This window comes from Pleurodeles waltl, chromosome 6 (genome assembly GCF_031143425.1).
Source record: "Pleurodeles waltl isolate 20211129_DDA chromosome 6, aPleWal1.hap1.20221129, whole genome shotgun sequence".
NCBI classification, from domain to species: Eukaryota; Metazoa; Chordata; class Amphibia; order Caudata; family Salamandridae; genus Pleurodeles; species Pleurodeles waltl.
This window is the reverse complement of record NC_090445.1, coordinates 866,795,149-866,818,182: the sequence shown is the minus strand read 5'-3', so window position 1 is coordinate 866,818,182 and position 23,034 is coordinate 866,795,149. Positions and strand designations below refer to the sequence as shown.

General features: G+C 43.3%; 1 protein-coding gene and 1 pseudogene across 4 annotated transcripts in view; both read right to left on the bottom strand.

Moving 5' to 3' along the window:
* The window catches only part of LOC138300358 (zinc finger matrin-type protein 4-like), a 1,123,322-nt gene that overhangs the window by 118,123 nt on the left and 982,165 nt on the right, over positions 1 to 23,034 (bottom strand). For all 4 annotated transcript variants that reach the window (XM_069239631.1, XM_069239632.1, XM_069239633.1 and 1 more), the window contains one exon: positions 14,041 to 14,137. In XM_069239631.1, coding sequence (XP_069095732.1) covers positions 14,041 to 14,137 — 97 coding nt within the window. The remainder of the gene's footprint in view (positions 1 to 14,040; positions 14,138 to 23,034) is intronic.
* On the bottom strand, positions 22,259 to 22,903 carry LOC138302056 (large ribosomal subunit protein uL1 pseudogene; annotated as a pseudogene).

Below are 23,034 nucleotides of genomic sequence, written 5' to 3'. Positions count from 1 at the left end.
CATAGGAAAGGTCAGAGAGTCAGCGGATAAAGGTAAAAAATACAGTTTATCTTTGGAGGGTGAGCGATTTATAATTCACACAAGGGCTCTATCTAGATCACTCCTTCCTAGTCCAGCCTTTCGTTTAACAAAGCAATCTGAACAGATTCGTTTGTCAAACTGTTTCATTTCGAGTGTGGATGGCTGCTAACATACAGAATGCACTGATGGTGAAATGGACTGAAATCATTACTGTAGGGAAGGTTTTTTTTAGGGTTAAGTTAAAGAATTGGACATACGACCTAAAATTGCAGTTTCCTCATCTTTAGTAGTTGGATCTTGACTGTAAGGAACAACAAATAAAGTGGGATTATGTTTTATTTATACCCTATTACTTATTTTGGAATCATTATCATTGGTTTTTTTGGTCGTTTCTGCGGATAAATCACACATTGCTTTGTGATTGAATTCATTGTAAAATGTTTTTGTTATTGGTACATCATTTTGTCTCTAGCGGGTACTATAGGGAGGGATGACATTGATTGGCATATTTAATCATAACCGTTTCAGTTTATTGATCACATTTCAGGTGCATTGTTTCACGTAACAATCTGGTATATGCATTTATTTGGTATAAAGGCAATGCAATCATAAACTATTTATTCAAATTATTTACATTTCACATTATTGAAATGGAATTCAGATCTACACATCTGAGGCCAATGTGTGCAATTTCGTCTACTTCCATTAATTTTGCTGTGTGTCTTTTTTGTTATGTCCCTTACAGATGAAGATGCTTGGTGTTTGAATTTGGACATGAATGTTGATATGCATCAAACTGACTTCCATGCAGTCATAAATCTCCTATGGCAACAAGTTGCAGTTCTATATGAATGTGTGAAAGATGTGAATCACATATGCTGAGCATTATCATTAAATAATAGGGCCCTTTCCTGTTGAGACAGTAGGCACACTGAAAATATGTAGTGCCACAAGACATGGGCACACTCATGTTTTTTAATATTTCCATGAGGCACTTTAAGAACTGCGTTATAAACCTTAATGTTCTTAAACCAAATGTTTTAACAACGTTTTCTTTAAATATTGCATTTGGCCATATATTTAAAAAAAAATCTATGGTGAGGACACCTATGAATGTCCCTTATGATAATGTAGCTTGCTTATTTCACATGCTTCATTTGTCAAACTCATCACCAACTTTTATGCCCCACCACTTTCAAACATCATCATCCACCGCCGGATTTGGGGGGCAGGAGGGGGAGAGGAAAATCAGCTCTCAATCTCTCATGTTCCTTTCTTGATTATAGAGAACAATTGATGTCTTTAGAAGATTTCACCTCTAAACCATTCTCCTTACCGTGTGGTGTCCTGCATGGGTCATCATTGAGTCCCAGGTTATTTAATATATACATGGCTCCACTGGCAAGACTGATGAGTACTTTTGTTTTTTCAACATTTTCCTATGCTGACGATACTCAAATAGTAGTATCTATAACCAGTAGCCTGGAGAGGTTGCAGATCACTTCAACAATTGCATGAGAGCTGTTTTTAGCTGGTTGACCAGCCATTGTCTCAAGCTAAATTCAGACAAAACTGAGGTGCTTCTCTATGGAAGTGACACTTCGTTTTGGGACAATGCCTGATAGCCACAGATCTGTGACCCTTTGCCATCTCCTGTATCGAAAATGAGAAACTTGGGAATAATCTCTTTAAATCGATCAGACCAATCCGCTTGTTTCTTCTTGTTTATTTCTTTTAAAAACACTGAAAAAAAGTCTGCCCTTCATACCTTACAATCTCCAGAAGACAGTCATCACATCTCTCGTCGTGTCAAGGCTGGATTACTGTAATGCCCTTTATTTGGGCATGCAGCAAGGGATACTAAAAAAGCTTCAGAGTCTACGGAATGCAGCAGCTCGTCTGCTTAAAAACATCAAGAAGCTTGAATCAGTCTTGAAAGCATTGGAGGAACTACACTGACTCCCTGTTAAGAAGAGGGTAGCATTTAAGGCGTTATGCAGAGCTCACAAAGCTCTCAATGTGATAGGCCCTGAATAGCTCAAGAGAAAAGTCTCTTGGTATTCACCAAATAGATAATTACACTCTCCAGTCAACAAAAGTGGTGGTGCCAAGAATCTACGAATCCTCAAGGGGTGGCAGAGGATTTGTTTACTCTACTTCCGAGGTCTGGAACCGAATGCCAGCACATTTGAAAGGCAAGCCTATATTGCAGATTTTCAGAAAACGTCTGAAAACAGTTTTTTGCTCTCCCGCTGTAGTTTGATTTGTGCCATAGTAGATATTTCTGATAGGAGATGTTAGCGCCAAGACGCCTTCGGACTTACGCCACGCTCTATAAAATCAAAGATAAAAATCAATAAATCAATCATTGGACTAAACTCTTGGTTATACTGGAATGAGATATAGGCAAGGGATAAGAATTGTGGAGGTTTTCACAACCTCATGAACTCTCATTTTTTTCTGAGTTGTGCTAGGATTGCATGTTAGGCTTAAAATGAGTGCTGTCCCAGAACCCTACTTTGGGTGCTACCTGAGGCATATGCTATCGAAAACATTGTAACATTCCACCTGGCTCATTTGTTCCATTGAATAGGACTCTGAAAACTGCCATGTCTGGTCTACCTTTTTCTTAAAAGAGCAATCAAAGAGTCCCAGAATAAAAACTCATGACTGTGCCAAACCATTTTAGAAGGCTTCTTTTACTAGCACTCTTTTCCATCTATCACTGAGTCAGTTCCAAACCGTTTATAAAAGACTGCATCCCATGGCACCCAGTCTCTTTAAGAGTCTTCTGCGACGAACATCGGAGGCTTCTTCACAGCCACAGCAATAAAATCAGCCCCTCTGTCCTACACTTTTGTTCTGATCGTCTAGTAAAATAATTTAATTAGATTCTCCTGGTATGACCTTCCTCCAGTGAAATCTTCCTGCCATAGGTCATATACCTTCTTTGTCAGGAGGTGTATGATTATTTTTTACTTTGCAGAGGCTGCATTATGTCCCCCACTACAGTTTAACACTTGAGAGGGACCACAATTGCCCTTCTTACTCCTGATTGAACAGATTAGCTATTTCAATTGAGAACAATTCACTGAGCATCTTCCGCCTTCTAGGGTGTATTCCAAATCGGCCGTTTGTCATAATAATAGTCTGGTTAACCATTTGTAGGTGGGCAAGCTTTGACTTATCTATGGCCTGAGCGGGTAATTGGTGCCCACTGAACATCAGACATTGTTGTGAGCCCTGGCAAAAGATGGATTTCTTATGTAGCTGATTCCCTCATACCTTTAAGTACATTACTGTACTTCTCTGCCGAGTAGTAGGTTTACCATGCCCTTTACATTTCTGTCGACATACCTTATCAAATGATTTCATGCAGTTTTATCCTCTGCTGGCACTTTTGACATTTTACAATGCAGCATTGCTCCATTATCCTGCAAAATGTTCTGGGATTCCGGAAACTGCATTTGTTGCATAAAACCTTGGATGGGCCCACTATTTAGGCATCTCGAACTCAAGTATTTGTATCACTTTTGAGAAATCCATACACAGATGTGCTGTGACTGATTTTGCTAAAAGTTTTATATTTCCAGTTGCCTAGGCAGATCCCTGCTTGCTCAGTTTTACGACGTTTCACTTGATTCTCAAATCTCTCAAGAATAGTAAATAACCTGCAACGTGTAGAATTGACACATAACATTAATAGCACCGACGTGAATTTTGTTTGTAGATCTATATTTTCTAAAATGTTGTATGTGAAAGCGTTTCACTGCAGAAATTCTACATGCTTGCTCGGAATTCATGTGACTTTCATAAACCACTTCGCCGCTAGCTTTGTGGTTTATTATGTCACCAAAACCCTGGATAGCAAATCTGGACCATATTCAAAAGTTATCAGTTATGTATCCGAAAATATTGCATGCTTAGGTGCTACTTCACAAAATGCAGTAATATGAAAACCCATGCTTTACAGGGTTGAGTGAAATATGAAAAATACTTAGTTTCCTGTGAAGTATCGGTTTCATCTTCAAACTGGCACCCTCTAAACCACCATGCAGAGGTTCACTGCTAGAGTCTCTAGGATTATGCAACTGTGTACCAATTTAAGTGGCAGCCTATGTAAATTATGTTGCAAGAAAAAAATATGTTGCATTATGCAATACATTTTCTAGCAGTATTAGTTTGAATATTTTTATTGGAATATGCAATTTTAATGGCAAAATGCAGTAAACCCACAATTAAGTGGTAAAATTGCATACTTTCACTGAGCCAGAACATTTGTCTATTGTTCTATCAACAATATATTGAGGAAATGTAAACAAACCTAATCACACTAGTTACAGTCAGGGCCCATTGCGAGCTACGCTTTGAAGATAACAGCTCCAACAATCTCTCTCTGCTACAGAATAATGTGTTTAATAGCACAAGGGTGCTTTTTTAAAAATTCAACATTGTTAACTACATACTTAAACGCTATTCTCTTCTTTTTACTAGGGGTATGTGAAATATGCAGAATTTGCTTTTGCCAAACTAAGTGACATTCAGCAAAATTCTGCGAGATTATGCAGTATAATGCGAAATGCAAAGCCCGTATTTGGACCTGTATTTCAGCATGAAATGTGTCCTCACATCGCTTGGTATTCCTGTGCACTATTGCTAAATTGTTTGTCAACTACCGTTTTCTAATTACACCATGTGGCATAAACAAGACAATTTATGAAGTGTAATTCAAGATTATACCAGCGTTACAAAAATGTAACCTAGTTTGACTTTAACTGAAAACAACTAAAATGCAGTACAGTATTTCACCTGTCTTATGTAACATTACCCATTAGAAAAAAATATTTTTTTTAACTAACACTTTATTAAAATAAATATGTGACATAAAAGTATATAATGGGTGAGGTGTGATATATGGTCCTAAATTTGCATGTATTCGACCATATTGCACGTTCACCCACTATGTATACCGTTATGTACATTGCACGTTTGGGTGCTTTCAATGCACAACAAGCAGTGAAATAAAAACCCATATATCTCAGGGCTCCGTGAAATATGTAAACTAATTTATAGGCCCTTTCCGAAATATGGGTTTCAGCATCATAATGACAGCACCCAAGATACTCTACAGAGCTTTAGGTTCTTCTAAACACAAAATGTATCTCCTGAGCTTTCAAAAGCACCACCTTTATATTTACAAAACGTACCTGAAATACAACAAAATAGAGCCAGTCTAATTAAAATAGTTGCCAGTGAAGTGTAACCATGTTTACCTTTTAGCCTTTGAGCATTATCTTCCTATTTAAGAAGACAAGAATTTGCCTTGCAATCCTCTTCATCTAACTCCTCTGGTGAAGGTAATACCACACAAAGTAATTTTGTAGCAATGAGGAGTACTCCGCTTAAGGTGATTATTCAACACAATAAGTTAGAACACAAGATCACCCCCTGAAACAAGCAGAGAGCTTAACTCTGCTTTCAAGCACTACAAATGTTTTTCTTGTATGACAACACGTGACCACACATTTACAATGGCTACTGTCTACAGATCACTATTGGAACTATATTAAAATGCACTATTTTGTGTAAAATGATTAACTATAGTCATTTGAATTTGCGATATTTTCCTGCTCATGTCAACTGTTCACTGGCCGTGTCTCTTTCGAAAAGAAGACATGAAGACTCCCTGGCACCCGAGAGAGGATTTTCAATTTTAGCTTGGTAAACTGTGTGCAGGTGTTGCCACTTTCTGAAGACCTCCTGCCCCCCATCTTTCATGCACATGCCTGTATCTCAGTGAGAACTTAGGGGCCAGATGTAGCAAAATCCATTTTTGCGACTTGCAAATTGCGAGTTTGAGCGGCTCGCAATTTGCAAGTCGCAAAAACGGATGCAGAATGGTGTCTCAGACACCTTCTGCGACTCGCTATGGGGTCGCAAAGACCCACCTCATCAATATTCATGAGGTGGGTCACATTTTGCGACCTCCTAGCGAGTCCCTGCACTCACAGGGATGGTGGCCTGCTGTAGTCAGCAGACCTCCATGTCTGTGACTGCTTTGTAAATGAAGCATTTTTTTTTTCATTTTGCAGCCCGTTTTCCTTAAAGGAAAACGAATTGCAAAATGAAAAAAATACCGAAACCATTTGGTTTCGTTTTTTTCAGAGCAGGCAGTGGTCCATAGGACCACTGCCTGCTCTGAAAAAATATTTTTGTCGACATTCACAAAGGCCTTTTGCGAATGAGTTACCACCAGTGTGACACTGGTGGTAACTGCGAGTTGGTTTGCGACCGCACTCGCGGTCACAAAGCAACTCTGAATTGTGATGCGAGTCGCAAATAGGAAGGGAACACCCCTTCCTATTTTTGAGTCGCATTCACAAATTGCGAGTCGGTACCGACTCGCAATTTGTGAATGAGCATCGCAAAAGGCTTTTTGCATGGCGCAAACTGCGATTTTCGCAAAAGCTTTCTACATCTGGCCCTTAGTCAGGTAACCAATTCTAGCACCTTCCACAATAGCTTTTTGTATGTGCCCTGCCTTGGCCCCTGACAGTTTGAGCAGACATCCATCCGAGTGATCGTTAGAAACAGTCATGGCAAGCTCACCATCTCTCTTTAATTCCAGCCCACCACAGGAGTCTCAATTACTTATTCTTGGGTTTTAGCGATGGTGAAATTTGGCATGTTGAAGTCTTTCTTAAACCTTTTGTGCCTCATTCTATCAATGTGCAGTCTTCATGCAATGCAGCTTTTACTGGGACGAAGGTGGAGTAGCTCGCAACCAATAAAATGTCAGACAGTTGAACTAGAGGTGGGTGAGCCATTAAAAGCTCGAGTGTGGCTAACGTAAGATGCCTGACTCTGCTCGAGATCCTCTTGGACCCTTGTGTCATAAATGACCCAAGCTTTCTGCTTCCTCCCACACTCACGTCATTCCTATATTTCCCTATGCTCTTCATCCATGCATTGCAGAGGAGTGGCTGCATTTTGAATACCCCATGGGGAATGCATGACATTATAACAAATGCCGTTACCACGCATGCCTTTCATATGTATCCTTTACCACACAATGCCTTTACCACACAAGTCTTTACCACGCATGCCTTTACAATGAAACAGTAAGTATATATCAGGTAAGTGAAAATCGTATATATATATATATATATATAAATATATATATATATATATGTGTGTATTTTTACTTACAAAAATTAAAGGTTACAAGGATGTTATAGTAAGGTTCTGAATTTACTCGGCAAAAACCTTAGAAATTCACTATTTATAGTTAGAGTTATTTCAAATAAGTATAACTCATGCCCTAAGTTAACTATAACTTGTGCTCCTGCCATGCACAGTTTTTATTAATAATTTTACAAATGTTACAGTGATATCAATGATGTTATAAAAGATGTCATGAGTACTGTAATATCTGGGGTAATTAGCAATGCATGGTGAGGGCACAAGTTATAGTTACCTTAGAGCATGTGTTATAGTTACTTGACATAACTAACTAACTGGTGAATTTCAAAGTTTTGTTTGAGAAAATTCAGAACCTAACTCTAATTTCCCTGTAGCCTTTGGTTTTTAAGTGCATGCCTATGTTTTTTAAAATTCTATTTCCTAGCTATAACGTCCATGTAACCTCTGGTCTTTTTTGAGTGAATTTCTCTGTTTATTAAACGTTAAGTAATTTTCAGTACTATACGTTAGTCCAACCATCACCATGCAAGCCTTTGGCCATTCGGGGAGGTGGTTGGTCGCAGGGCCTTGCTTGCGGCCAACCTCCTATAATCAGCCAGGAAGAGCGCCAGAGAGCCCGGGGCAAGATGGCCACACATTAGTGTTGCTCTGCCAGCCGTGACTCAAAATTCTACAAGCATTCTGATAAAGAGCTGCCATCCAATCACGAAAAGAATTACGCATGGTGCAGGTGGACATGCCATGATGTTTCGCCCATAAAATCTGCAACAAGGCCATTTTTTATTGAGGAATGTCACAGCAATTCGGCTGCAGCGGCCGCCCATTAGATAGGCCGCAAGATAGCGGTGCCCAGAGACTCGGCTGCAGCAAACGGTGAGGAGCCGGCCTGCAACGCCCCCAATCGCTGATGGGGAACGGACAGGTCGAGAGCTCACTGTGACGGACACTGGCTGGGTTGCTCGCGCCAGTGGTGCACAAGCTGAGCACAGCAGATTCAATGGGCAGTGGTGGCAGAACAGGGCTTCGCGAAGGAGTAGCGAGGTAAGAGGCGAGTGGTGCAAGAGTAGTGGAGCCAATCGGGCGTGCTCGGTGGCCTGAAAGAAACACAGCAACATGTGATGAACCTCAGACTCTGCGACAGGGGACGGGGGATGTCCTGGGAGAGGCAACCCGGGCCTGGCGGTTGTGGGTGGCAGGAGAGTGGGAGGCCGTGCGCCCTCAGAACAGGTGTGAAATGCCTCAAAAACAACCAGAAGATACAACGCAACTCCCCGCTGACGCCATAGCCAAGTGATTGGCCAAGTAGTGATATTTCTCGCAGAACGGCGCAGCAGTTCGGACTTGAGATGTTGATCGCTACTGCCCGGGGACCCCTGCTGAGGCCTAGGGGACATCTCCTTTTGCCACACCTCACTGAGGGGTGGGGGGGAATAGCATTGGCGACCCATGGACATGTTAAGTCTGTGTGACATGTGGTGTGGATTTCTTGGTGCACACTCAACGTCTGTGGTAGGCGAATGTGGCCACAGTTGATCACCAGAGTATTAGTGGCTGCTCACTGGGAGGCACTTCAAACACCTATACCCTATGCAATAACGTGCCATTGCAGCACAACCAACAGTAGGAGAGAGGAGCAGATATCTGCTGCTTGCCTTCTCTCTGGCTGCATCTATCTCCTAGTTCAAATATGGCAAAGGTGGAGAGAGGGCAAGCCCACCTCTCGTTTGAAGCAAGGAGTGCTGCCAAAAACCTGTCTGATGTCCAGACGTCTGTAGACATGGACCAACAACCACAGCCTGTGTCTGCACTTCAAACAATGTTAGTGGCCATGCAACAAAGCCTAAACTCGAAAGACAGAAAGATAGCATCTCTAAATATCCGCCTTGATCACATAGCAGCTAAGCTGGACAAAATCAGCCCGAATAACAGATGCAGAGCAGAGGATCTTGGACGTGGAGGACAGTCTACAGTCAGTTTCTACTAAATGTGACCAGATGGAAAAGGTCCTGGAGGTGATCCGTGTGAAATATGAGAACCTGGAAGCGCTGTCACACCGCAACAACTTGAGGATCATAGGGGTGTCTGAGTCCACCAACACTGGCCTGATCGAAAAATACATGGAGGATATGATCCGTGGACCTAGTTGGAGCAGAAATCCTATCCAATATGCTGGTAATCAAGAGAGCCCACAGATCCCTCTCAGCCCACCCACCACAGGAAGCACCCTATTAATGCCAGGGTCTCAAACTATAGAGACTGTGATGCTGTTTCATTTATTTATCTCATCGGTACATGGCATGTGGTCCCGACTGGACTACTTGGTGGTATCCAGAGAAATAAGCACTTGGACCGCAGAAATTAAGCATCTGCCAAGGACCCTGTCACATCACACCACAGTAAAATTGGTAATGGCTCTTTCCACACACATTCCTGCGCCCTTTACATGGAAATTCCATGCCACTACCCTTCATGATGCAATGTTTAAAACTTCATGATGCAATCTTTAGGCAATACAGACTTTTCAGAATAACATTGGCTTGGTCGAAAGTGTAGCACAATATGCTAAGGTTTCAAAGCACATATTAGGGGGATGTGCATAAGCTTACAGGCAGGTATTCAATGGGACGTCCGTACACAATTGCGAGACACTGAACAAAAATTAAGGGGCTAGGAAATCAATATACAACATCCCAAGATCCTATGATACTTGCAGCAGTACAGGAGCAAGTCACAGTATATAAAGAGGAGGTAGAAAGAGAGATGCATTTCCTCTCCAGGCGACATGTGACAAGGGCAGAAGGTGGGTGCCCTGGTAGGAATCTGGCACTGAAGCTTATGTCACCCCGCAATATTAGCCACCTTTAAGGGCTACTACTCCACTTTATATAGTACCCGTAGTTCCATCACAGAAACAGAGATTGCAGAATATCTGGAGGACATTGCACTGGTTTGGCTGTCGGACGGCCAGCCGGAGTATCTGGTACAGCCAATAACTGTGGAGGAAGTGAGGGAACCAATTAGCACCTTACAGAATGGCAAGGCCCCAGGGCTGTATGGTCTAAGAAGCGAATTCTACAAGGAATTCACTGATGTACTAGCCCCCCCATCTACTAGCTGTTTACTAAGAAGCATATAGAACCGGGCAGCTGCCCCCCTCCATTAGGGAGGCCCTCATAATTACCCTAATCAGGGCAGAGAAACCACCAAATAAATGTGAGTCTTATAGGCCACTATCATTAATCAATATTGATGTTAAGATACTAGCTAAAAGTCTTGCCACACGCCTACAGCCTTTGCTCACCACTATGGTCTTGCTGGACCAATCCGGCTTCATCCCCCACCAGTCTACGTCTCAAACTGCGTACCATTTCTGCACTCCATCATCTAAACCCAGACCTGCAGTCAGCTGAGGTATTGCTAGATACGGCCAAAGCTTTTGACTCCCTTGAATGGACATACATGTTTTCGGTATTCATCCTCATGGGGGTACCGTAGGGATTCTTGTGGTGGACCCAAGTGCTATATGCAGATCCAACAGCCGGGGTGAGGGTTAACGGGCAAACATCTCAGACGCTCACCATATTCAAGGGGTACGAGGCAGGGCTGCCCCCTCTCTCTCATACTATTTGCACTAGCCTTAGAACCGCTGGCATGCATAATTGGCAACGACACGCAGCAGCTGCTTTGCGCTTTACAAGTCATCATTGGCCATCTCGCTTTATGCAGACAACATGGTACCATATATCTGAGAGCCCCCGAGACACCTTGCGAAGGTCATCTGTGAGTATATACAGTATAAGCGTTATTTGAGTATCAGTTGGGAAAAATCTGTTATACTGCCTCTTACTCAAAGCACTGTACTACACCAGTTAGATATCCCCTTGCAGTGGAGTGATGATCAAGTCAAATATTTGGGTGTCTGGATGCATGGAGACCCTGAACTTGTGATCCAGTAGAACTATGGCACAGCTAACACCCAAATAGACCATCAGATAGCTAAGTGGATACGGCAATCACTGGCTGATAGGGTAGTACTGCTCAAAATGGTAGTGCTCTCTACTATACCTGTTCACTAACATACCCATTCAGCTAGCACACATTTTTTCAAAACATTACGTTCAAAGATGTTGATGCTGTTCTGGGCTGGAGACAACCAAGGATAGGGTGGGAAACACTCACCTTGCCATATGAGCATGGGGGTCTTGAGGTACTGGAATTTCAGATATACTACCTATGTGCACAGGTGCAAAACGCACACTACTGGTTATACCCCCAGACATAGATGCAGCACCCGCCGGTTGAAAGGGATGTTGCACATAATGTACCCCTTGAGGTGCTCCTACCAAATGGCAGACAGCAGCACCGCACAAGCGAGAGTAACACAGTTGAATGTATGCAAGAAGCCTGGCACTCCGTGGGAGCCCGTGCCTGCAAGCTTCCGCTATATGCACCAGCACTACTGCTGAAATACCACCTGCACCTGTCTTTAACACACGAAAACTGGCACTTGACCTACTGAAAACACTGGGTAAAAATGCAATGGGGGATGTGTTTCCAGGGGAACACTTTATAGAACTGGCAGTCCTCACATGAGGCCAGCCACCCCTCACCTCTACTAATTTTCATGTATAACCGCCTACGCTCTGCTATGAGGGACTATTATCTGACCTCGATGGGGGCTATGCAGCCTCCCCTCCAATGTTCTATTTGCCACAGAGAGGTGGTGGTCCCTGGGGCTCGGTGGCCACAATGGGCCCTCTTCATTCTTTTATTGTAGCCCCGGGGGGGGGGGGAGGGGTTGTCGCGGGGCTGCAGGGGGCCTTCATACATAGTGTATTCTTCCCTGCGGAGGTGTCGGTACCTGGGGGGCACGCTTAGGGGGCATAAAATTTTATCTTTGCCCTGGGGAGGTGGCGGTCCACGGGGGGCCATGCACCCGACTGCATTTTTCTCTGTAATCACCCTAGGGAGGGGAAGGTCCTCAGGGCTGCTTCAGGGGGATGGTGTGTGCCCCCCGCATAAAACTGTATCTTTGCCCCAGGGAGGTGGCAGTCCCTGGGGCCACAGGGGGGCTGCCCAGCCCACCCCTTTAGTTTTCTCTGTAATCACCTCAGAGAGGTGGCGGTCCCCGGAGTGAATGGAAGCTCTAGGAGGGGGCCCCATGCACCCCACTCCTTTGTAAAGCCCCTAATGCCCCGGGACCTCGCCCACCTGGGGGCAAAATTAAAACAGGACAGAAGACCACACTTTTTTATTTTTAAATCTTGGGAAAATCCACAGATCCGGAGATTTTTTGCAGCGTTTCAAAAAAATGATTTTTAGCCTTGGCTTCCCTGACCTCTAGACCAAAGCGAGGGGCTCAGGATGTCCCTACCCTGGCCCTTTTTCTTTTTATTGTTCACTTTTTCTGTGGGACTCGGCTAAAGCAGAGTCCCAAGATAGCTGCCAACTCTTCCTGGTTTAAGTGCTGGCAGCCAGTCAGATATCAGCATGGGGCCAGTTGATCTGCATAGTATCCAAGTACCCACATATCTATATTTTTGGGCCTTTAGTATCTCCAAAACCACTGAAGGGATTTACACAAAATCACAATAAGCATGCTTTCTGGACCATGAGCTAGCTTTCTGCCAAATTTGGTATAGTTCCGTTCAGTGGTTCGAGCTGTAGTTGTGTAAAAGAAAAAAATGTAATTCCATTGATGTAGAATAGGGAAAAGTGTAATGGGGCCACCTCCTTTTTCATGGCCCTGGCTTGACCGATCACCCCAAAACTTTCAAGATAGCAGCTGAACTGACCAAAGTATAAGTTTTGGAAACTTTGTGAAGATCATCAAAAGGCGCCAAAGTTATAGACAAAACAAAAAAACGATCAGTCTGTGGAAAAAATGGTCCTAACTATAACTACATAGAGGTGACCACCACTAGGTATGTATGTATGTATATATATATATATATATATATATATATATATATCCTTATCAATACTTACCTCCCAAATACCCATACCCACCCTAAAGATACCCTTACCGCCCAATACTATCACCCACCGCTAAACCTTAAAAACACACTTACCACCAATATCCTTACCCACCCCATACCCGAAAAACACCCTTACCCATAGATATATATATATTGATATATAAATATATATATATATATATATATATATATATATATATATATATATATATATTCCCTTATTTTTCAAATAAGGGGTGAAATATATGGGGATGCAATTCTCATCAACATGCCAAATGGGCAGAGCTAGATCTGCCAAAAAAACACTAATTGCCAATGCACATCAGCATACAAACGGACATCATGAGCAACACTGTCAGATACTCTTCCCTTTTACCTAACTGTACTTTGAATTCTGGACCTGCTGTTTCAATGTGCCATGATATGTGGGATTAAAATTCCAAGCATGCATACTTTATTGCAAGGTTAGGTTAACATGACCATTTTAGTGGGCTCCATTCATGCTTTGTCTCTTAAAGCCAAGCCAAACCCCAGGCGCAGCTCTGGTTTGTCTCACCTCATTGATTCTCTGGCTTGCCTAATACTACACCAGACCAACTTTTGAAACTAGTGAGAACTTCATGGAGGGATTACAGGTGGAGTCCTCCCCAGACAGCATGGAATAACTTCACAGAGCACAGACAGCAAACAAACTGCACCCCAGGGAATGAGGCTATTGTCAAACATTTATGGTTTGAAGGTGGTGAATGTACTGTTCAAAATGCCGCGCAGTCCCGGACGGCAGCACGAGGACACTTTTCTTTTGCAAGTGTGTTTTGCTGCAGTTCTCTTTACTTACTTGTTCTGGTGCCGGGCACCCTGCAGATGCGCATGGTACTGCTCGATTGAGTTTAGGACCACGTGACAAAGGTTGCAAGTGTAGCTGCTCCTCAGAGCTGTGTGAAAAGAGAAACAAGAAACAGTAGAGGAAATAAGAGTTTAAACTAGAAGACAAAGCAAGAGCAGGTAAAGCTATGTCTACATTTTCAATTACTAAATTCGGTACTAAAGAGAGAAGGATTGGGGCTGGAAAAGAGGAAGGATGACATGAAGAATGTAAACAAAGAAGGTGAGAAGTAAGGCAGGAAAGCAGGTAAAAGAGGATGAAAGGAAGAGGGGTAGTAAGAATGGAAGGATACAAAGAAGGAACGTATAAACAAGCATTAAACAAGCATTTGTAATGCAATGAGTCTTGCATTTGCTCAAGTCAAAGCTATTAGCGTTGTAAACTCCTAACTGGACTTTTCTTGCCACAAACTGAAAATTAAAATTAAAACAGTTTCACATAAGCGAGCTGAAGGCTGCCATGAGCGCGAAGCAGACACACAAAAGGAAACAGAAGTTCACTCTCAGTGAAACGTATGGCCAAAAATGCAAATATCCATGTAACCCGCAAAAGTGAAAATTTCCATGTAACAGGGTTGATGTCATGCACAGCGCTCACCTACTGCCCAGCAAGATCGCGCTGCCTACGAAATTGAAAAAGTCATCCAGAAACTGTATGGAAAACATCGAGCCCTGTATGTTTTCAGTAGTTGGCCGGTGCGCTTGAGGAGGGCTAACCTCCAGAAAAGGCATGACGTATGAATGCTTTTCACTAATGAAATCAAGGGAATTTTAAAAGGCAAGCCCATGAACCAACCAAACTGATGGGCATGGTTAAAAGCCCATAGAGATATTACACCAGGGACAGAGCGCTTTGCGCACTTGACCCAAAAAATGAGGGTTCCTTTGTGGTCATCATGACTGTAGAAGTCCTGGTATGAATACGAACACAGCCACACATGCACATGGCTTCCATGTCTCAATATCCCTCCAGTATGTCTCCGTATTGTTATAGCATAGTGAGAAATAATGCATGCCCAAAGTGTGTTTTTAGGTGCTGGACTGAGTAATTTAAAACGTCTTGCCTGCACCTTTACTGAAATGGCTATCAAAAAAAAAAAAAACATGAACGCAGATTCACCAAAACGTTAGTGATGATAGCAGAGGTAACGTCACAAACACTGTGGCTCCCGCCATGAAATCATAATTGAGCTCTCACACCACATTTAGCCTCTCTGTGCAGCTTCGGATTGGCAAGGGGGGCAATCGGGCATTGGGCCTGTGCCTGAGACCAGTTAATGGGCTGGTTTCTCAGTCTAGTAAGCAGTGCAGCCTGTTTTCCGATCTCGGATGCCACCAAGTGCACAACGTGAAAGGCTGTTATAACACCTTTGTCATACATATACTGAGCCTGTCCCCATGCAAAGGAAGTCAAAGCAGCTGGCTAATTGTCAGAGGCAGAATGACAATGGGCTGTGTGGCTGTCACAGCATGCCCCTCGACTCCCTCCAGAGGTGACAGAGCTGCTGATGGGAAACTGTTACCACTTACTTTCTGGAGGACTGGGACAGGGGAGAGGACCTGAGAGTTGGATGGTGGGGGTTAGTGAGAGGCAGAGAGGGAACTCTGCAGTTTGTTACCATCCTCCCGTGAAACAGGATGGGATAAATTAGTCTCAGCTGTTCTTCTTTGCCTGCCCCATTTTAATTCCGGTAATTAACAGGGAGAGTTTGTGGCCTTTAGCGGACTTTGGAACTGTGAAACCAGGTTTGAGTCCCAGCATCAGCTTAACATACTATGATCCTGGGCAAATCACATAATCCACTTGAGCCTAAAAATAAATTAATCTGACCTTCTGTGTTGTTATCTGGTGCTCCTGTAAAGCGCTCCAACACCCCTGTGTCAAGTTTGTGCTATATAAAACTGTATGTATGTGAGGAAAGTGACACTAGGTATATTTATTTTTGCATTTACACACTAACATCATTCTATTTGTTGGAACTTATGCATGATGCTATCAGCAAGTTACACAAAAATAAGGATGTGCAGTCTCTGATCACTATGTGGCCTTTCTTAAGCATTGTAAAAATACTGTGCTTATCTAAAGAGCCCTGGGTGAGCATAAAAGGCCCAAGGATGAAGAGGGCTCTCAGGAGACTTTAGGGTGAGAAATATTCCAACAGCACCCAAGAGAATAATGTAGAGTAATTTTGTTTCCAGTCTTGACAAACGTTACTGGCGCTATAAGCTTTAAAGTACTGTTAGTACCGCAAATGTTTACCAACATTGGCTCCATGCACCTAACTAAACAGTGTTTTGAAATAGGTTGCGATCTGCGAATGTGGACCACTTTTTTTTTTTTTTTTTTGGACTGTCTGGGCCTAATTGTGGCACTAATCCAACCTTATCTCTGTGGTCTCATGCTTGCTTCTTAGTGGCTAGGTGAAGGACACAGCATGGGAACCACAAAGTAATCTTGGTTCATAAAGCAGTTTACTTGTTTTCCCCGTCATTGTCTTCATGACCACTGAGACCGGGGTAGCAAAGGCAGTGCCAGCACCCAAAGTGCAACCGTGGTAGCAGTTGCTGCTTTCAATTGACATCCGTGGGCAGGCTCAAAGCAAGACAGTCCCAGATACCTGCTCCATACTAATTATTGTATATGTTTTTCTCCATTTTACCAATGTTGTCTTGGCCATGGTTTGCACTTGGTAGGCACTATTGAGCAACATTCAGGGGCGTAACAATAGACCCTGAAGCTTATGCGGTGCGGAGGCCCCCGAGCTCCTTGGGGCCTCCTCAAACACTACGCACGGGTCCTGGCCTAAGAGCTTCTGACTGGGTCCGGAGCGAGGGAGGCCCTCTGTTTTTTGCAAGGGGGGTCAAGTTTCGTTTCGCCGCTTGCGACATTGTCACAAAAAGGTTTCACACATCTCTGACTCTTAGGGGTGAAATATCGCACAACATATTTATATTATTAGTATAAAATCAGTTATGCCTAGCGTAGGGAAAAATGTTATTCTGCACAACTCCCTTAACACAGCCCCCTCCTATAATATTCTGCCATGCATGCAAATCTGGCGCAGCCAGAGGACGCACCTCTCGGGGTCTGTTGGTGTTCACGAAGCCCATCTTCAGAGGGGAGCGAGGGCGCAGCGTCTCCGACCCCACAGCTCAGTGGTACTGCTTTTACTCGTTAGTTTCCCCCTAAAGAGCAGATGAAACTAAAAGCCTACTCCAATCATGTTTAATTAAGAAAGCAGATGGGTGATAATTAGATAATTCCAATCAATGCAGGGAGCATGGCAGGGCCTTGGGACATGCATGCTGAAGGGGGGTGGGGGCGGAACGTGCACACGGCTCTAAGCGCTGCTGGGAGGAAACCGAAGGCTGTTTTCTGAAAATGTTCAGCGGAGAACAAGTTTTATTGAGGAGCGTCGATACCACTGCAGGGGTTTAATGTTCCTGCACTGGTATACCTTTGAAAGGAAAAAGAACCTGAATCTCGACACAAGCGCTCATTTAAATTTGGGAATACTGGAATAAGGTTCCCATTTTAGAAATGTTAAATTACCACAAGGATTTGGAGACCAGAGCAGAAAATTGCGAGGGTGTAGTACAGTGGGTAGAAATACTGTTATCGCATTTTTCTTGCATTTGATTAAAACAAGGATGTTGGCAGTGACAATTTCCAGGATATAAAAGTGTTACACCATGGAGCTGTCTTGCTGGTATAGTTCTTTAAGTGTCTGCACAGTGAAGGCGCAATCAATGGTTGCATAAGTCAATGACCACCGTCTAGCACATGATTACCTCCAGTGCAAAGGGCACTGTGGCCCTGGGTCAGCATGAAGAACCTAAGCTTGTTCTTCAGGCCTACATAATGATGATTTTGAAGTGCTTTGCTTCTGGTTTTGGCAGTCCCAAGTAAGGAGTACTACCTTGGGGACAGCAGGTAAGAGGACCACAATTTTCGACGTCTGTGGTAATGGTTAATGTTGTCAGGTGGATGATGCAGCCTCTAGCCACCAAGGTGACTGCTTACAATAGGTTTACAAGAAGGTAACATACTGACTTACAATAGACCTGCGACATGCATCTATGCCACATATAACCTGAGGAACAAAGAGAAAAGACTAAAGCACACGCTGCTGTCAACTATCTATACACCACTTCCCCAAATAGAAAAAAATAGTCTTCTCATTGATTTAGTACCACTTCGGGTCGCAAAGTATGATCCCCTCCATGATCTCAGGCAGTGGGATTACAGTAGAATTTACTTTACCTGAAACAGATGGGGCACAGTTTTGGGACAGGAATGTCCTTCCCCTGCATGATGAACAAGCATGCACCCGAGGAACCTAGTGCCTCACTCCATGTGAAAATGGTATTCTGACTTTGGCTCAAGTATCATGATATTTGAGCATGATCGCAGAGGCATAGGCCTATCCCTGACAATATGAGATCAAGGACCAGTCCTTTGACCTTGAGGGGTGGATCAAGCATACCCTTATAGAAGGTAGCAGACTACTTTCCCAGTCAGAGAATTACATATGTGGCCAGACCTTTTTTCTCTGTCTTAGTGAGAGTGTGGAATACTCATCCCTCGTTTAAAGTTATACTTTTATGTAAAGACCCAAAATCTTGCACTCGCATCCCATGTGTATGCCACATGCAGGCGTGTCAGATATAAGGGTATGGATACCCCCCCAAAATTAACAACTCAACAAACCCACTCTGGGTAAGTTTTTAACTAAACAACACAACACAATTTCCAAACCAAAATCATCAAGATAGGTGAAGAGAAACCGGAGACATGAATTTTAAAAGGTTTAAAGCAAAAGGCCCATAGAAAAAGTCAAGCACTATGGAAATACAACAATTCACAATGGACCTAGACCTAGGCGAAATTTCAGGTCAACTGTAGTGGAGTGGAGGTTGGAATCAACTGCAGGTTGTCCCGATCATAGCTTTTACGTTCTGACTTGGTCTCCAACTGCCAGTAAAACTTATGCTCATCAGTCCTACAGTTCCTTATTTACGTTTCTGGGAACCAGAACTCTGTCCAGCTGGGTCTGCTACCGGCTCTCATCATCTAGTCAGCTGGGCCCTCTTGGAGTCGGGAGTCTTCCTGCTTTTTATGTCTGACGCAGACAAACAGACCACCAACCACTTGGCCCTTGGACAGCAGTTTAGGTTCCTGGGTGCCAGCGGTATTCTGAGGTCCATGAGTCTGTGTGTAAGTCCTCTGCTTCCAGGACCGACTTCTTCAGAGAGATCTTCCCAGGCCCATTAATGTTGTGAGGATGTAGTGGCGCAGGTGGCAGGTTTACCCTGTGTACTAGCCAGTAACCAGAGAAAATCTACTGCCCAATCTGCAGTCCCCTCGCCTCCTTTTGCAGGTTTACAGTAAAATGACCTTTGCTTCAAGACAATGGAACCAGGCCTGTCTTCAGCCTCTTGGTCCCTCCTCATTTGACAGGATCAAAACTGGTTTTTCTTCCTACTGTCACTGGAACCTAATTTTCTAGGACTTTCCTGGGATCAGTAAAATAAGTCCTCCTTGGCAACCCCTAAGTCAAAAGAGGTTCTGCTGAAGCTGCCTTTGTTCTGCTAACTGTCCACTCCCAGATAGTTTATTTCTGCTAAGCAGGTCAACAGTTAACACCCATTGACCTTTCCTGGGGACAGCGACAAGCCATTGTCGTCTGAGCCCGAGTTGCTAGCCCTCTTACCCAAAATGTGTGTTCGACCTCTGGGAGTGTGCTATGCGGCAACACTGGCTTTCCCTCCTATTTTACCTGGGAACAAGCTGTCAAGGAGGTTTATAGGAATGAATAGTATAATCCTGAGGTAAGTGGTCAGAAGTTAATACCATTGACGTTTACTGGATTCAGGGCAAGCCACTGTCCTATAAGTAAGAGTTCTCATCTTTCCCGGTCAAGGGTGTGTATTCGAGTTCTGGAAGTGTGATGAGTGTCGGAACTGTTTTTATGTTTAAGCTAGTTCTAGGTTAGGCAACCTAAAGTACTTTTTGCAAAGTTAGTTTTCTGCTTAAGTTATAAAAATTCTGATTTCACCATTAGGTCAGACTTTACAAGCTAAGTAGGAATTAACTTTGAGCCTGACCAGCCTGGGAGACTGCAACTACACATCACTGCTGAGCGAAGCCCAGCTGGCCTGGGAGGCTGCAACTACTGAAGAAGCTGTGCTGTGGTTCCCAGATCTGCTGTGCTCTAATCAGTCATCAGTGATGGTGCTGAGGAGACGCTTCCAAGAGGGTAGAAGGTGAGATCTGCTCCCATCACATTACTCAATTAAGAGTCCATCACGCAGGTACCACTAATCTTCACCTGCAACCAGAGCAAAAGGACTGAGATATGTGCTGCAGAAATTGTGTGCGAGGGTAAGAACTACTGAAGAAAGTTGAGCATCTGGACCTGTGTGGGTACAATGACAATCTGTACCTGTGCCTAATTTGTGCCACTGCCCCAAAACACTGTGGACTGTCGTTACTACGGTCATCAAAGTAGGGAGAGAATACTGTAACAGGTGGTGTACCACTTACTGAATTCGCAACCAGAGATATGACCCTATTTTCACCAACTTCATTTAATTGTGTACTACTTAGTTCGCCTATATGATTACATTACTTGTTTACATTAAGATATTTAGAAGTCGTGTAAATGCTTTCCCCTTTGTCGCTCCACTACGATGATAGTCCTTCAGTTTACATAGAAATACTGAAAACCCCTAACCTTGTCTTTTCTTCTTGTGGAAGTTAAACTAATGTCCTGTGGACTCAGGTGCGAAGGGTTGCTAATAACAAATGCTACTGATTCTAATTTGCTGAAAAATGTTGTTTCCTACGGACATAGTTTTTTTATTTCATGTTGAACATTTGCTATATCGTAAAGCCATGAAAATGAGCAGCACTTTAAAGGCAAGATTTTATTGCAGCAGAAGCATCTAAAACGTGATGTGTTGCACCTAGTACAACAATGTGTGGTAGGCTTTAGGCTGAAACTAGATCGCTGTTTGTGATAGACTGTGGATGGGGACATAACACTGGGACCGTATTTAGCACGCTCATTTTCAAGATTTATAGCACAATTACAGTATACAAATGCATTTAACATAACGTACTATCATGTTTGGCATTACACATGTTTGCAATTTGGGACACTGAGAACTAAAGTGATTTGCTCAGTTTAAACTATGTTTGTCAAGCGCCAACACCAAACTAAAACATTTTTAAAATAACCCGGGTTTTAAAAATTGGCCTTGGTTCGGTTATTGCCAGAGAGAAAGACGAAAAAGGCAAGCAATACAAATGTAATTCGTGAGATTATTTTAATTGAAACATGGGCTAGTTGTTTGCGCCCTATCAAAGTTCGAGAGTTATTATCTCTTTCAGTGCCCTGGAGACACATCTGTCAACTTCCAAGGTGACTGGCAGCTCTAGATTGCTTATGTGCTAGCTCGCAAAAGGAAAGAGTGGAGAAAGGCTGGGAACTGAGCTACAACTCTGAATGTCTCTGAACAGTAAAACAAGCAGCAAAAGGTTTAAAATACACATACGAGTGCAAACAGAGTGTGTGAACGTGTGTGCAGAGAAATTGGTCTAGCTTAGTTCAAATCTGTGTTCACCTCTCAGTCTTCTCCCCCTTAAATAATGTGGATATGCGTGTGTATCATGTTTGGGTGCAATGGGATAATGCAAAATGATGCCCCCTGCAGAATGTGATAATGGTGGTCTTCAAATTCTCACAGATATTCATTGGCCTTGAGCTGAATGGGGCCCTTCTGAAGGGTTTGGGACCCCTTGAGGAGTTGGGCCCCCCGGTACCACGGGGGCTGCTGGGGTCTGCGTTACAACCCTGGGTGTGTGCTGTTATAGCACATAATGCATTGGTATAAAGCCAATATATCACAGAAAACAGTGAAATATGGAAATGATTCCCGTTTCCTGTGAAATGTGAGTTTTATCATCATAATGACAGTCCCCAAATCACTCTGCAAAGCTTTAACATTGTCAGGTCTACTATGATTATACAGCACAGAGGACTGACTCATGCAGCAGGGTTCTCTGAATTATGCAGCAAAAAATGCAAACTATGCAGCACATTCTCTAGCAATATTATTTTTTATCTACTCAAGCTTCATAAAAATGTATTCTGTCAATGCAGGGCTTAATACAGGCACTGGGGCTTCCCAGTCGTGCTCTTGATGTACAGAGCCCGCACATTTTGCCAGTTCTTTTTCAGCAGCAAGACAAATAAATTAATGGCAAGATGGATGTTGCACACCAGCTCATCCTCTGTCCTTTTAACATGACCAACGGCAAGTGCGAGGCAGAGGACCTTTTTCATTTGAAACTTGATGGTGAATTGGACTTCATCAACCTTTGCCACCGTGCTTTCATTGTGGGTCAGGAGCAAAGGGAATTTTTCAGCTTTGTTTAGACCAGGTCCCAGGATACGGGGTATCTGCTTAATCAAACACTCTGAGGCCAAGAAGGCATCTTACTTCTTAGCCAGTTTCTTAATCACCTTATTTTTATTAAGCTTCTTCAGTGCTTCTATGTACATGTGGGGCACGTCTACAGTCTGGGCCTCATCACAATGTTGCTGATCTCACAGGACGCAAATCGAGAAATTGGGGCAGGACTTGAGCCCAACTGTGCTTGAGAAACGCTTGCCCTTCTGAGGTTCATAATTCTTCAGACTAATCTGCAGCCCCTCTGTTTACAATAACTTGAGAGGGTTCTGCTGGGAATTCTGCAGAACTTTTTTCACCCCTTTGTACGGGGTTTCACGGGAGACTTTGCTACTCATCCGTGCTCAATGAGAGACAGATGAAACTTTCATCTACTTAAGTTACAAACATTTTTGTAAATCTGCAAATTATGAAAATCACGTGTCAAAACATGCTAAATCCATAATTGCGCAGTAAATGCTGCAACCAC